The 16,473-nt window shown below is 46.6% G+C and overlaps 1 protein-coding gene across 1 annotated transcript; it reads left to right on the top strand.

Moving 5' to 3' along the window:
* Positions 1–219: 219 nt before the first annotated feature.
* LOC123140795 (transcription termination factor MTEF18, mitochondrial-like) lies at positions 220–1,659 on the top strand. Its single transcript, XM_044560077.1, has one exon. The coding sequence runs from the start codon at positions 307–309 to the stop codon at positions 1,465–1,467; it is 1,161 nt and encodes a 386-aa protein (XP_044416012.1). The 5' UTR covers positions 220–306; the 3' UTR covers positions 1,468–1,659.
* Positions 1,660–16,473: the final 14,814 nt, after the last annotated feature.

Raw genomic sequence — 16,473 nt, 5'->3', positions numbered from 1 at the left:
GTAAAAAGCCCAGGCCCAGCCTGACGTGTGCTTCGGGCTCAAAACTCAGGCCCAGGCCGGCCCGTGAGCAAGACCGGGCCGGGTAACCCATGGTCAGGTATGATGAGAACTACAAACATCATAGTTTTTTTTCTTTCTGAGTGAACATACACAGTGAACACATAGGTAGGCCCATCAAAACCTCCGGTCCAATAGAGCCCACGCACCAGGCTTTCTCCTTCCTCACAGTGACGAGTTGCAGTCCATTCCATCCAAACAGAAAAAATCTCTGTCGCCGCCGGCGTCGCCGCCACCGCCGCCTGCGCCATGCTCCGGCTCCGAGAGTCCATCCTTTGCCATATTCTCTCTTCCCCCTCCAAAGCTGGATTCGCCCCACTCCGCTGTCTCCTCTCCGCCACCGCGTCGCCCCCCATTTCCCCAAATCCCAGTGGCTTCGCCGTGGAGGAGTACCTCGTCGACACCTGCGGCCTCACCCGTCCCCAAGCCCTCAAGGCCTCCAAGAAGCTCTCCCACCTCAACTCTCCCGCCAATCCCGACAATGTCCTCGCCTTCCTCTCCGGCCTCGGCCTCTCCGGCGCCGACGTCGCGGCCGTCGTCGCCAAAGACCCGTTCTTCCTCTGCGCCGGCGTGGAGAGAACCTTGGTCCCCGTCCTTGACGGCCTCACCGGCCTCGGCCTGTCTAGTCCTGAGATTGGCCGCCTCGTCTTGCTCGCCCACCACAACTTCCGCTGCAGATCCATCGTCTCCAAGATGCAGTACTATCTGCCCCTCTTCGGCTCCTGCCACAACTTCCTCCGGGTGCTCCAGCGCTCGTCCTACCTTCTCTCGTCGGACCTCGACAAGGTGGTCAGGCCCAATGTTGTGTTCCTGAGGGAGTGCGGGCTAGGTGATTGTGATATTGCCAAGCTGTGTGTCCGTGTGTCGAGGATGCTCACCACCAACCCGGAGAGGGTCCGGGGGATGGTGGCATGTGCTGAAAGATTAGGCATGCCCCGTGGGTCTGGGATGCTTAGGCAAGCGCTGCAGGCTGTTGCGTTTCTCAATGAGGAGAAGATCGCCGACAAAGTGGACTACTTGAAGAACACGTTCAGGTGGTCTGCTGCTGAGGTAGTCATTGCTTTGTCTAAGGCTCCGATGCTTCTGAAGATTTCTAAGGACATGCTACAACGCAAATCCGAGTTCCTGTTATCTGAGGTGGGGTTGGAACCAGTGTACATTGCTCATCGATCAGTAATTCTCTGTCTTAGCCTGGAGGGGCGGGTCAGGCCCCGGTACTATGTTCTAAAGTTCCTCAAGGAAAATGGATTGGTAGATCGCGACCTGAGCTTCCATACTGCAGTCAATAGGCCCGAGAAGTATTTCATGGAGAAGCTCATATCCCCTCACAAGGAAGCTGCACCACACCTCGCTGAAGACTATGCAACCGCTTGCAAAGGAGAGATGCCAACTAATTTGAGATTTACATGAACAAAGAAGGGCTATGGAAATTGGTTACTGCGTATGGCATAACAAAGTCCAACCTCTTGTTTTGGTGTTCTTTGCCTAACATGATGTTTTGGTTGTTTTCTATAGTACGTCTTGTTACATGCCAGTTAATCATTGCTAAATGCTAACTCCCTATCCCTATGAAGCTGATAATTTAATTCCCAAAACCTGCTATGTTGATGTTGTCACTCCTTACTCCTTAGAGAAGATCTCTGTAAAAGAGAAGTTCATGGATATATTTGTGTTTCCGACTTCCATTGAATATCATGGAAATTGGATGTGTGGGTGGACTAATTTTATGATGAAACCAACATTCAGGAAACCAGAAAGCAAAAGAGTAATGTTGTGTCTATTTCCACTGAAACATATCAGTATGATCTGCTTTCATGCGAAAATTTATCTATCATGCATGTTCAATTTCCATTTCATTGTTTTTTAGGTTCCATTGTATGCCAATTAGTACTAACTTTGTTTAATATTCAGGTTAGACTCAGAAATAAATTTCTCATCTGCCTTTTGATATCTTTACACTTTTTCAAAGGAATTTTTTGTCTATTCAGTGACTGCATTTGTGAAGCCATTGTTCAAAATACCACATTTATATGTTTTGCCATCAAAACTAGCCAATGTGAAGTCGCAATGCCAAAAAAATTAGCGAAATTTGTTGCTTTGAGCTGAGGTAAAGGTCGTCACACAGCAATGAGAACTTCCACCCATTACCCATTCTGACATAAAAAGTGGCAAATTGTTGTGTTTAGTGATGTAATTATGTGTTCTAGCTGTGTTTAATGAGTAACAGGGGTAACAATCCCTGCTACTGTTACCATGCCATTATATACAAACGTTTTCCCTGTTTGGAAACATGAAAGATCACAGCCATTTAGATCTGAAAAAGAAGAAAAAATTGCAGAAATTAGTTGTATTGTGTAAAAGCTGGGAATGGCAACTGCAGCTGATTATTGACAAGACGAGAAATAGTATATATTCAGTGACAACAGTATATTATTTATGAATTATTAGAAGTTACATTGTTATTCCTATGCTATGCAGCGCCTATCCGGGAACTGGGCGTCGACCTGTTGCCAAGTGGCATGCGCCCACTTTGCGCCAGCCCGGCACCCGCGTCCGACCCTTGGGCTCCGCAGGGGTGTGTACGTTGTTTCTTCTAAATAAATAATGTGTTGGTCTAGTTCAGGAAGTGCCTATCCGCATGGTGACTCCAACTCGCTTTCTTGGCCATCGGATACAGTGTGGGTCTGCAGAGCATCAGCATATCTGGGCTGTTGTTATTTTTTTCCTGCTTAGTGACTTGAACTGAGGTACATTAACTTTCTTTTCTTGAACTTCATGATCAAAATAGAGAAGAACTTGACAGACGCAATAGGGGGGAAATGAAACACATAGGCAAAATGTGCATGCTTGTGTTGATCTCTGCTTTACATTTGTATGGAGATGAATGGATTGGATGTTAGGTTCAGATATGATGGATATATCTAAGCCCATTGCCACTAGGAAAAAATGACCCTGCTGTTCAGATTGATCAACTTTTCTAAAGAGTTTTACTTGAGCAAAATTAATGATTAAGATAGCTTGATATCTTTGACTCGGATTAGACTTATGTTTACTCAAGTAAAAGAAAAACGAACCTAATTTAGTCCAATAATGTAATTTTTCTGCTGCACTGAAGCCTAATATGGTGACGCTGAATTACCATAAGTAAGCATGAGTATGTTTTCCTTACTTTGAAGCGATGGACGCTGCAAGTGGTTTGAGGTTTCTAATGTTCAGTTCTGTCTATTAAACATTCATTTTTGACTGAAGAAGTGGGTGTGTTGATTGATGTGGCAGGTCAAATATGTATATATATGATTAAGGCGAGTGGTGTGTTTCTCAGGTTTACATTGCAATGACCACTGTTCCAATGAACACGAACTGAACTTATAATTATACACTAGGCCCGCATGATCCAGTTTTATATAAATTCAGTTTGGTGTTTTGGCTACAGTAGGCCCTCTTTCTACCTGGTGGATTTATTGTTGTGTTAGTTAGACATCCATCTATTTTAGTCTGATATCAATTTGCTTCTTCTGGACATTGGTTGATTTCGTTAGTGAAATTCTGCACTTGATTCCCTTTTTCGCATTGCTTCATGTCATTAATTAATTTCATGCCTTGCAGTTGGCTGTCCATAGCTGCAGAATTGCAGAGAGTTCCATCCAAGAGTTTGCAAACTACTAGAAACAATATCATGTGGAAAATTTATATTTTTATGGTTATGTTTTGCCTCTGTTCTATGTTCTGTTTTCTGCTTGTCATCTTGTTTACAGATTCTTTGTAAGTGCTTCCTTGTATTGGCGTTCTTGTGCTTTGGTTGTCTGATTGCTGCTCTTTATGATCTGGTGTTATTGCCCCTGGTATTTTCTGTTGTTTCCATACGGGTTAATTGGGAGTACATATGCAAAGAAAAATACTGTTTTCATTGCTGCCACGGTGAAGTTACTGATGGACAATTTCATTGGATCAGTGACCTGATTGCTTTTGTTTAGATTCTAGCCTCCTTGCGTAGTAGAGCGTAACAGCTATTTAGACACTGCTATTGATTTTTCTTCTCCTTCTTTGAGATGGATACTGCCTGAATCCTTTTAGGACAATGGATGATGTTGCTATGTTTAGTGCCTACCTTAAAATCATACACATACTGTTGCGAGTTTTTCTTGTGATATCAGTTGTTGTCTGTATCTTTTTAGTGTCTATTTTCAAATCGAAATCGAGATTGTTACCTGGTCATAAGCAGCAGATACTAACCCCCATCTTTTTCTCTGCTTGAGAAGCAAAGATGAAAATATTTTGAAATTCGGATTAGTTGAATTGGGAGCTATGTACCAGTTAGATTTAATCAACAATGTGTTCCAGTTGTGTAATCATCTCCGGTGCCTTTTTAAAATTTCCGAATCCATGTCTTTCACCGTTGTGGTGAGCATCGGGCCTCACCGGCAACTTAAGTTTTGCGTATTATCTATGGTGTTCTGTTCTGATATATAGGCGAGGAGTAGTAGGCAACGTGGCGATGGAGCTTTTGGCTGGAAGTTTGGTTGCTGCTCTGGTAGCAATCCTGAAATCGACAGAAATTTTATACTTTGTGGTCCATGCATTGCTGTTCTGATTTCTATCATATGCTTTCCCATTGTGGCAGAAGCTACAGTACTACGTAGATTTCAAAACTTGAAACCAGAAATTCTGCGATGTATTTTTAATGTTCTATGATAAATGCGACGTTCTGCTGCCGAGGCAATAAAAGCAACGCCTTCAGTATAGTAGTAGCATTTTCACCAGCTGCGCAGCCTGGAAACATTTTACAGCATCAAAACAATGACGCCGATGCACTTCCAATCAGTCAGTACGTGCGTCAAAATTAAACACGTCCAAAAGTATACATGCACGCATACATCGACCCAGACGAGGCATGCATAGGGAAGGTTTACTAGGACGAAACATTTCCAAACTCTGTTGTCTGCGTTAATTGCGCTGACAGAAATATTCGTTGAAAAATTAAAACTGAAGATGCATCAGATCGACTTACAGTGCTCGAGAAAACAAAATAATTAAGTTACAGACAAGAGGCGGATCGATCGAATGGATGGGTGCAGTCTTGTGGCACCCTAAGGCAGACTCGATTAAGTTACAGACAGAGGAATGTAATGACAGAGGGTTGCCTTGGGTGCAGTCTTGCGGCAGCCTTGAAGGCAGACTCGATTTCAGCCCGTACACCTTGCGGCACCCTTGAAATCAGAGTCGGCTTCTGCGGGTACCTCGTGAACACTTCGATTTTCTGGAGGCAGGGCAGGCACTCCAAGCCTACTGGTGTAGCACCTCTCCAATCTTTCCAGATGAATCCTAGGGCAGGTACGGATTGACATCTTCCTCAGACTGAAACGAAAAGTGCTCCAGAACTGGGAACAACCCCATGCCAACCACAACTTTGTCTTGCGAGACATCTGACACATCACTCGACAGGTGCAACACGTCCAGGTCGAGGATCCGGAGGCAGCCTAGTTCACCTATCCATTTGGGAACTCTTTTGGACTGCCAGTATAGCAGATAGAGTACCTCGAGACGAGGAGGAGGATCATGTAATGACTCCAGCTGGCTCCTAGTGTCGCTCCATCCACGCACCCACTTGAGCTTAAGGATCTTGAGTTCTTGGAGCATTCCGATGGAGGAGACCAAAGCATCCTCTTGTTCCAACGTCAAGCAATTGTTTTTGTTCGTGTCTAAGTACAATTCCTTCAGATTGGTCAGCTCACCAAGGCCTTTGATATCCTCCAGCAAACTCTTCGACATGTCCCGACAATGCAGGGTGCGGAGTGATTTCATCTTCTTGATACCTTCAGGCAACGCTATATCTCTTGGAAGCATCAAATGAAACAAGTTGGCCAAACAACTTATGTCTGAAGGAAAGCTTTGCGTCCGCTCGCAATATACCACAAGAGTTTGCAAATGCACAAGCCCTTGAATTTTTGTCGGGAACGCTATGACTGCTGATGAGGCCGAGACATTTAAATATCTTAGTAAAAACAAATGGCCGATTGCAGTGAGGTCAACTGTGGTTTTCAAAAGCGAAGGGAATTCAAAGGCAAGCACCCGTAGATACTTAAACTGTGAAAGGGGAGGAGTGTATTGGGATTCTCGAAACCATGCATATGATCGAACTTGTGTCATGCTAGTAGCAAGGGTCTCCGATGTTGCACCACCTACACCTGATTGGAGGGATAATCGACGAACCTTGTACTTCCAACTGTGCAATCTTGCCATGTCTTCATAGTTATATGCTACACTGATAAAATTATCTTCCATACTCTTGCTTAGGATCAAATCAAGCATCATATCGTGCACTCTGCAAGAAAATACCTCCCCATAAGATGTTCTTCCGGGCTTAATCATACTTCTATTGACAAGCTCATTGAAATAACTTTTTGCAACATCATCCAAATCCGCTCTATGCGAACTACAAACAAAACCTTCGGCCATCCATTGCCGAACTAGCTCATCCCTCGGAATCTCACGGTCTTCCGGGTACATGCCAAGATACAAAAAACATGGCCGAAGATAAATAGGAAGATGCATGTAGCTAAGGTTCAGTATACCCCTCATCTCTTCCAAGGTGGGTTTTGTGGCAGAATTGGCACCAAGAGAATTCTTTATGCTCTCCCATTCACTCAACGGTCTTGCTTCGTGGCTAGCTAATAGGCTAGCTATTGTGATAATTGCAAGTGGCAATCCGCCACACTTCTTGATAATTTGAGTTGAAATTTCTTTAAACTGTGGTTGGCAGACATTTTCGGGCCCAAATACTTTATTAAAAAGTAATCTTCTTGAGTCTTGCTCTTCGAGTCTCTTCATTCGGTAAATGCAAGCACGGTTACTGTAACACACGCCAATGGCTATGTCTTCCATTCGTGTGGTTACTATTACTCTGCTTCCATCACCATTTTCCGGAAAGGCACAACTAATAATATTCCATGCTGATTGATCCCACAAGTCATCGACTACAATGAAGTACCTGTTAAAAAAAATTCACGAGGTATTCATACATTATATCAGCTTATGGTTAAAAGGTACATAGGAAAGAATCAAAACTAAAATGAAGGAAACTAAGGATAGTGAGAAATGATGACATGTGTGTTTCAACATTTAAGGGGGGAATAGAAATGCCGTAGGAAACTAGGGATTTAAATAGAAGGAAATCTCAGGTTCAACCCTAAAGTTTGTTGTCACACAATTATTAAGAACTCGCCCATGCAAGCATTAGTGAGTATAGAAGAAAAAAATACCTCTTATGTTTGAGGTGCTCTCTAAGGCGATCAATAATACCTTGCAACTCGCAAGCATGAGAGGTATCCCCCATCCCAAGCTCTTTTTGTAGGCCACTGAGAAGGATTTTCACATCTGGCCTTTGGGAGACTGTCGTGGAATTGTCACGGCAGATGTCCTTAGTGTCAGGACTTAGTCGCGAGGCCAACACATCTATGTGGTAGCTTGAGAGGGGTTGAGCGTAATCGAGAGACGCAACACAAGACAAGGATTTAGACAGCTTCGGGCCCCGGGAAACATCATCCGGTAACAACCCTACATGTTGTTTGAGGCTAGGTCTCATTATGATCACGGGAGAGTCGCCGGGAACCGGCTCTCGGTGTCTGACCCTAGAGATTGTTTCTTCTTGCTTGTCCTTCTTTGGGGAGCCCTACCCCTCCTTATATAAGTTGAAGGGGCGGGTTACATGACTAGTCCTAGTAGGACTAGGATTAATCTATTACAAGTGGAGTCCTAGTCTGCCCCCTTAAGGGAAACCTCCTTATGCCTTTCCTCGTAAACCGGCCCATCGTTAATGTAAACCGGCCCTCTGGGCCTTGGGCCTTGTCATCCGTTTGTCCCGTCGCCGGGTTACCAGTGAGTCATAATGTTCAGGCAGATTGCTTGTAAACCGTCCGGTCAGGGCGGGTCGCCAGTGAATCGCCCGGTGTAAACCGGGTCTCAAGTAAACCGCCAAGTCCGGCCGGGTCATATCTCCGGCCGGTTCATACCGCGGGGTATATCCCCGACATTAGCCCCCAGTTTAGCTTGGATTTATCCATGGTAAACTTATGCTGCAAAATAAACACAAGAACAAAATTGACAGGTTGTGCTCCAGGTTAAGAATTCTTGTAAACCGGCACCTGAACATCCTTAAGTCCTTGTCATTTCCTCCTTGCTGCGCATTCATGATCTCCTAGCAAATCTCCTTTAGCAGATGTGTTCAAATATTACCAATGCAAAAAATCCAGGCACTTCTTCTGAAAAATCCGGGTCAATAGATCAGCTTCATAACCCATTGGCTGATATTGGCTTCTTGTAGAGAAATATTATAAGAAATAATCCATTTGAGTCAGCCTTCAATGCTCTGACTTGACAAAAATATTAGTCTCTGAAATATTCAACTGATATCCAGCCGGCTTGAAGATGTAAAACTTGCCGGTTTATGATTACCACCATTGTCGGGTTATAAAAGCTGATAATTCCGGGTCATGATTGTTGCCAACGCCGGTTTATGATTGTTGCCAACGCCGGTTTATGATTGTTGCCAACGCTGGTTCATGATTGTTGCCAACGCCGGTTCATGATTATTGATGACGCCGGGTTGCAGACACAGGGTCATAATGATTGGTGACGCCGGGTCAATCTGGTTTGCTCAAAACAGAGAATTTCAAAATATTTCTTCGATAATAATATAATACTTGTAGCCCCCAAGTCTTGAGCAGAACAAAGTGATGGCTTAAGACTTGCTTCCATATAATTACTGCCACTTTGAAGAAATCCATGTTGTTCATCCCAGTCACTAGTAAAAACTGAATATTCCATATTATGTAGCCCCCAAGTGCCGGGTTGTCATGCATGCAGCAACCTGGGACTTGTAATTGCCTGATGCTCAAAAAATTCAATCAGTGTAGCCCCCAAGGGCCGGGTCATTATGCAATAATGAGCAGGGACTTTATAAATATGATCATGTAAATTTGAACAGCAATGTGTAGCCCCCAAGGGCCGGCTCAGTATGATAATATTGAGCAGGGACTTTATGTATACTTCATTGAAAATAACATCATATGATGTAACTCTCATCACGGGGCTTGAACCCACGTCCACCAGGTTAAGAGCTTTGTGCTTTACCAACTTGAGTAATGAATCTTTCAATATAATGGATTAAAACTTGTATACCTTGAATTTTGACAGGAGCAATTGGTAGCCCCCAAGGGCCGGCTCATTACAATGTGATGAGTCGGGTCTTCAATAAGTTGAGCAAAAAATATCCTTACATTAGCCCCCAAGTGCCATGGTGCATGCTGGCAGTGACATGGGACTTGCATATTTGATGTGATCTCAATTTAAATAATGTAGCCCCCAAGTGTCGGGTCGTAAGCCTGCAGCGACTCGGGACTATTCCTTCCATTGTAGAATAAATCATATACATTGATAAAATAATAGCCATTGCGCCACAGCGACTTTGAATACCTGATCCGTTGATAATTAACTCCGGAGTTTAAATACCCGGCGGCTCTTGGCTAATGGCGATTTAATACGCCTCCATTGTAAGCCGGAATTTGTACAACCCGGCGGCTTATAGCCTTTGAGAAAATCAAGAATTGATAACCCTTTTGAGACACCAATTTCCATCTTTGATGATGGGCTTGAATTTAATCATTTATGTAAGTCACAGCTCTGTAAATCCTGCAGAGTTTAAACAACATATGCCCTGGCGACTTAACGTCAAAAACCAGGGCGGGTAACCACCCAAATGTAGTCTTATCCTGCACATAATTAGATCACAAGATCCCTTGGCGGTTTACCGCAGGGCGGGTCATAATATCTCACATATAACCATTGATGTGTAACAAGGAGTCACAGATAAGCCTGTTATGAATCATAACTTTGAAACATAACCATAATAATAATATTATACCTGTGATATTGAATTTTCACTGCCGGTTTATGTGACCTGTGCAGTAAGGGTGATAACCCAATCTTTAGAAATCAAGACTTCCAAATGTTTATGATTGTCATATGATGGCGACTTATCATCCAAAGTCAAACCGGGTTAAATAGCAACCACTCATATACACTTTAGATATGATCAAAAGAGCTTCAAATAAAATCCAAAAATTGTTTGCAAAAAGAGACTTCAAAATTTTTGAGGCTTCTGATTCGAATACGATCAGAAAACCGTCCCAAAGGGGTTAAGCTAAGATTCGAATACGATCATATAGCCCCCAGTGGCTTTGGCGTTGCCGATCAAGAGGGTACCGACAGCTATGTTCTCTTTGGTTCGAATACGACCTATGTTTGAACAGGAAGCCCCCAAATGACCTTTAGAGTTGTTTAACGACGCTGATTCGAATACGATCCACGTCGGTTCCCAAAGGGGGTTGAGCTATGGTTCAAATATGACCAAGAAACTCCTCAATGAGCTCGGCAGTGTGCCGATCAAGAGGGTACCGACAGCTATGTTCTCTTTGGTTCGAATACGACCTATGTTTGAACAGGAAGCCCCCTAGTGATCATGAGAATATTTAACGACTCTGATTCGAATACGATCAGGGTCACACCAAAAGGGTTAAGCTAAATTCGAATACGATCAGCTCCCAATGGTCATTAAAGCAGGGTACCTATGTTTGGGTTGTGCTTTGTAACAGACTCTTTTTGGTCCCTTTAATTTTTCCTGAGAACTCGAACTTTGCGAGAGATAAATTCTTTTTGAACCGAAAAACCCGGATATTGATAGTTTCAAAGCTTTGTGATAGACAAATTTACCTTGAACCGGATTTGAGAGCTTCAAAACTTTGTGGCAGATAAATTTCCCTTGAACCGGATTTTAAACCGGATATTAAGAGCTTCAGTGCTTTGTGGGAGATGTCAAGTCTCTTGAGCCGGATCTAAACCGGAATCCTTCTTTTTTAGCCAGAAATTTTCTGACGGCCTTTAAACTTTTCACCAATATAGCGGTAGCCTCCGGGACCGAATCATTTTTCCCTCCAATGACCCGGAGTTCTTGAATGCATTGAAACCGACCAATGCTGCCGAGTCATATCATTGTAGCCCCCGAGTCTCAAGACGACTCGAGGAGTTGGCTTTGAGATTCTCCATATTGACCATAGCATAAGGTGCATATCATTGGTGTTGATAGCGTGATGTGCATCCACAGAAGGTTGAGGTGACTGCGGCGGGTTATAAATGATCCTTCAATTTTGTTGGAAGAAAACCGGGCTTCCCAAGCAGTGACTCGCTCATATTCAATAAACAGCTCATGCATACAGGTGCGGCCCAGTGTGTCTATATAGACCAACCCGCGAGAGACGGATGGTAAAGACGACCGTTGCATCAGAGGCGGCACAGATAGATGAGCCGGCCGTGGTGTTGTAAGCCGGTCCGGACGGGCGAATCAACCACGTTGTGTTGATGTAGTGAACAATTGTCCTGTATCAAAAACCTCGCAAGCCAGAGTAATTGCTCTTTTTAAAGAAAACAACATATGATATATAAAAATTTACTGGATTGATTTCACCTGATATGTCAGGCCAGAAATTATCCACCGCAGAGTTGATGATCATCACGGTGAAGCTGAAACCAATCACGGCCGAGTCGGCCGCGGGAGCAGACAGATGAGCCGGCCGCGGCGTTGTAAGCCGGTGCGGTCGGGCGAGTCAATCGCATGAGCGGTAAGCGACGCGGACGCCGAGTCGGCCGCGGGGGCGGATGAGTAAGTTGTTCGTCACCTTGTAAGCCGGTGCAGACATGTGAGCCGGCCATGAGGGTGGACGGGCAAGTCGTCCGTGGCATTGTAAGGTGGTGCGGACGGGCGAGTCGGCCGACGCGTTGATGTAAACCGGACCGCGATACGCGTGTCCGTGAAGCTGCGCGGCACAACCGAACATGCCTCCGCGGTGTAATACCACCCCTTTTTTCCTTTAATAGCCGCCCTGCATAAAAATATTACAGGCAAGAGTAATTGTTTTTTGACAAAAGGAATATGTGCCAAAATTATATTTAAAAGGATATCACCTGATTCGCCCGGTCAACAGACGAGTCGGCCGTGGCATTGTAAAACGGCGTGGACGGGAGAGTCGGCCACGGGGTCGGACTGGTAAGTCGCCCATAGTGTTGTAAACCGTCACGGACAAGCGAGTTGTCCTCCACGTTGCGAGCTGGCGCGGATACGTAAACCGGCCGCGAGGGCGGACGGGTGAATCGTCTGTGGCGTTGTAAACCGGTGCGGTCGCGAGAGATGGCCACGGAGTTGGAAGTTGACGTGGGAGTCCGTTGAATGACAGCGATCACCTGTGCCGAATGATGTTGGCACGCCTCCATCTCCACGATATAATGTCATTTTGTAATGAATAATTCTCCCCACTGGCTACGCGCAGATGCCTTCACATATAATATTCTCACATTTGCACTGTTTCTTCCATTAGTACTAATCTAGTCTGGCTAGTGCTGCATAAGATCTTCACGTGGACTCCCTGGCGTGTCCCATCAGCACCAAAAACTGCTTTAGCCACTGTGATCACAGCAAGCTTCTTTGCTTCCTTCAAGGACTGACTTCTCATGATTTAATCGTTGTAATTGATTAACAAGGCCTGAAGACTGACGTGGCTCAAGTTTCCATAAAAGCGGCAATGGTGCCTTCCACCAGTCAAAACTGTGAAAGGAAAACTGCAATCTTCAATATCAAGGTTGTTAACGAAGAGACGGCCGGTTGAGGCAAAGGTGAGGCCACGGCGGCGGCTGCTGACGGGGTGGCAAAGGCGGCTCCAGGCGCGGACGACGGAGGCGGGTCAGGCGGCCGGCCAGCTGAGGCGAGTGAGATGGCTCGGGGCCGCGAGGCCGGGGCCACTCGGAGACGAGACTGGCGACTGAAGTAGCGGCGGCTTGCGGCAGTGAGCCGGCAGGTCGAGCGCCGAGGCGGGGGTGCACAGCGGCGGGCGTGGACGCGGACCACGACAGCAGCTCGATGAAGAACAAGGTGCTCGGGGTGACTCGGAGATGGCGTCAGGTGGCGACTCGGAGGCAGAGACGGCCGGCGATGCAGAGACGAGGCGGCTTGGGAGGCCGATTCGTAGCACGGGGCGACAAACGAACGAATCCGTGGAAGTGGACGTATCCGTTCCTGAGTCATGGCCGTATCCAATTCCGGGTCATGGCCCTTTTTTTTGGATCTAGTAGACCACTTGATACCCTCGATTGAGGGATCTTGGCTTTGATGGATGGTCAGATACTGCAAACAACAATCGTTTAAAAAAGCTGATCGCGTGCCCTCCATTGCACAGTCGTACGCGGATGAATTTTCCGTTGGTTCCGACGGATCGCGTCGTGTTGCTGGCGGCGCACAGAACGTCAAACCCTAATTATCTTTTATCTCAATCTAGTCTCTGTTATTCTGACCGCTCGTCGTGTAGACGATGTAAATCCTTTGCATCGGCTCTTTCCTGATCCGGCTAATCGCGAGCTTATCGATCCCTTGAAGTGATCCCTCCAAGAACTCAACACCACCGTGCGCCAGCCCCACGGTGGGCGCCAACTGTCGTGGAATTGTCACGGCAGATGTCCTTAGTGTCAGGACTTAGTCGCGAGGCCAACGCATCTATGTGGTAGCTTGAGAGGGGTTGAGCGGAATCGAGAGACGCAACACAAGACAAGGATTTAGACAGCTTCGGGCCCCGGAAAACATCATCCGGTAACAACCCTACATGCTGTTTGAGGCTAGGTCTCATTATGATCACGGGAGAGTCGCCGGGAACCGGCTCTCGGTGTCTAACCCTAGAGATTGTTTCTTCTTGCTTGTCCTTCTTTGGGGAGCCCTACCCCTCCTTATATAAGTTAAAGGGGCGGGTTACATGACTAGTCCTAGTAGGACTAGGATTAATCTATTACAAGTGGAGTCCTAGTCTGCCCCCTTAAGGGAAACCTCCTTATGCCTTTCCTCGTAAACCGGCCCACCGTTAATGTAAACCGGCCCTCTGGGCCTTGGGTCTTGTCATCCGTTTGTCCCGTCGCCGGGTTACCAGTGAGTCATAATGTTCAGGCAGATTGCTTGTAAACCGTCCGGTCAGGGCGGGTCGCCAGTGAATCGCCCGGTGTAAACCGGGTCTCAAGTAAACAGCCAAGTCCGGCCGGGTCATATCTCCGGCCGGTTCATACCGCGGGGTATATCCCCGACAGAGACTGAGAAAAATGCTTTGCAATTAAACTGTCCTCCAACCTCATCATACACTTGTTTGGCAAGCGTGGTTTTACCCAAACCTCCAAACCCTACGATGGGAACCACTTTGAGTTTCTTCTGGGAATCCATCAGCAAACTGACAAGCTCTTCTCTCGGGCCATCAATACCAACAAGGCATGTTGTGTAACACCCCGGATGTAACTTTCCATATTTATAACTCCAACTCTTACCATTTTCGGCCATGTGTTATGATATCCCCTCTGTGGTCGGGTTTTGTTTTCCGTGTTGCATTTTGTTCATGTCATGCATCTCATATCATGTCATCATGTGCATTGCATGTGCATACGTGTTCGTCTTTTACATCCGAGCATTTTCCCCGCTGTCCGTTTTGCAATCCGGCACTCCCACCTCCTCCGGCGCACCCTTCTTGTTTCTTTTCGTGAGCGGGTGTTGAACGTTCTCGGAATGGACCGAGGCTTGTCAAGTGGCCTTGGTATACCACCGGTAGACCACCGGTCAAGTTTCGTTCCATTTGGAGGTCGTTTGGTACTCCAACGGATAACCGGGCAACCGCAAAGTCCGTTTGTGTGTTGCAGCAAAACCCCTCTCTAAACAGCCCAAAACCCAGCAAACCCACTTCCATGCTCTAGGTCGTTCGATCACGATCGTGTGGGCGAAAAGCGCACTCCGTTTGGAGTCTCCTACCTCCCTCTACCTATATATAAACCTCCCCTCCCGAAATACATTCGCAGATCAAACCCTAAAATCTCCCCTCCGCGCGCCGGACGTGTCCGTACCACGCCGGACGAAGCCGCCGTCGCCCGCGACCAACTAGGCGCTGCCACGTGGCAGCCCGCCGCCGCCCGTACGCCGCGGCCCGGGGAGCCCGCATCCGGCCCCCGAGCCCACGGCGCTCCGCCCGCGCGCCCCGCCTCCCTCCTCCGCGCCCCGCCGCCTCGGCCGCGCGCGCCGCCGCGCCCCGCCACCGGCGCTCGCCGGGTCGTCTCCGCCGCCGCCCGCGGGTCGCCGGTCCCCGTCGCCGTCGTCCCCGAGCGCCGCCCGCCGTCTCCTCCCTCTCCGGCCTCGTCGTCGTCTTCTCCTCCGGTCCCGGCGGCTCCTTCCCCTCGCCGTCGTCTCCCTGCTCCGGCAAGCTCGAGCCACGCCGACGAGCCCGATCTGGATCTGGGACAGTGCGTTGACTTTCTCCCCTTTCTCAAATCTCTAAGTCCCGAATCATTTACAATATCTTGCTCTGTTCAATGCATCATAACTCTCTGCATATAGCTCCGTTTCGCGCGTGTAATATATTGAAATGTTCGTCTCGTGATGCTCTTCATTTTGTTCCATTGCACCTTATTCATTTGAGTCCATCTTGATGCCCAAATCTCTGGTGCAAGAGTGCCAGTTGCTATTAACTGCTGTTACTTAACAGTACTTGAGGTTTTGTTATTTTTGTTGCATTTAATCTGTGCATCTTATGAGCATGAGCTCTACATGTGTTTTGTTGTATGCCATGCCATATTTACAGAGGTGTATGCCATGTATTTTTGTGATCTCTGTGGTGACTAGCACAAGCATGCAAACTAGGCCTCGTGATGTTTCTAATGTTCTTGGTGACTCGGATATTGATCTAATTCTCGGGATGGACTGGCTCTCTAAGCACAAGGCTCAACTTGATTGTGCTGCCAGGGAAATTCAATTGACACACTCTTCTGAGGATGTGATTATTTATGCCGCTCGTGACGAAACCATTTGGTTATTTTCTCTCAGTGAGAAGGGCGAATTGAATGCCATCTCTCAAATTCCAGTCGTTTGTGAGTACCAAGATGTCTTTCCAGAAGAGCTTCCGGGTATGCCTCCTCACCGGCCAGTTGAGTTCGTTATCGATCTTGAGCCAGGCACTGAACCCGTTTGCAAGCGTCCTTACAAGCTTGGACCCAAGGAGCTGAAGGAATTGAAGAAACAGCTCCATGAACAAGAGCGTCTGACGTAGCATGTTGTTTTCGTGCTCTGAACATTGCTACCTGATGCTGTTTCAGTCATGTCCAGTAATTTCTCTAAGTCTGTGAACCTGTTATCTTTTGCACTTTTTCCATGCTTGTTTGAACCTGTTATGCTGTGATCTAGCCGTAGCTCAGTGTTCATCTTTTGTCAAGCATCTCCTGTAGATTACTGCCATATGCTTTGTTGCTATGTTGGAGTGCTGTAGCATAGTTTCTTGATGTATTCTAAGTGCTATCTTG

Source organism: Triticum aestivum, chromosome 6D (assembly GCF_018294505.1).
Source record: "Triticum aestivum cultivar Chinese Spring chromosome 6D, IWGSC CS RefSeq v2.1, whole genome shotgun sequence".
Classification (NCBI taxonomy): Eukaryota; Viridiplantae; Streptophyta; class Magnoliopsida; order Poales; family Poaceae; genus Triticum; species Triticum aestivum.
Note: the sequence above shows the minus strand (reverse complement) of the source record. Positions and strands in the feature narration are given on the sequence as shown.

Excerpts from the sequence above, each read along its gene's own strand:
- LOC123140795 (XM_044560077.1), top strand. The coding sequence starts at position 307 with ATGCTCCGGCTCCGAGAGTCCATCCTTTGCCATATTCTCTCTTCCCCC.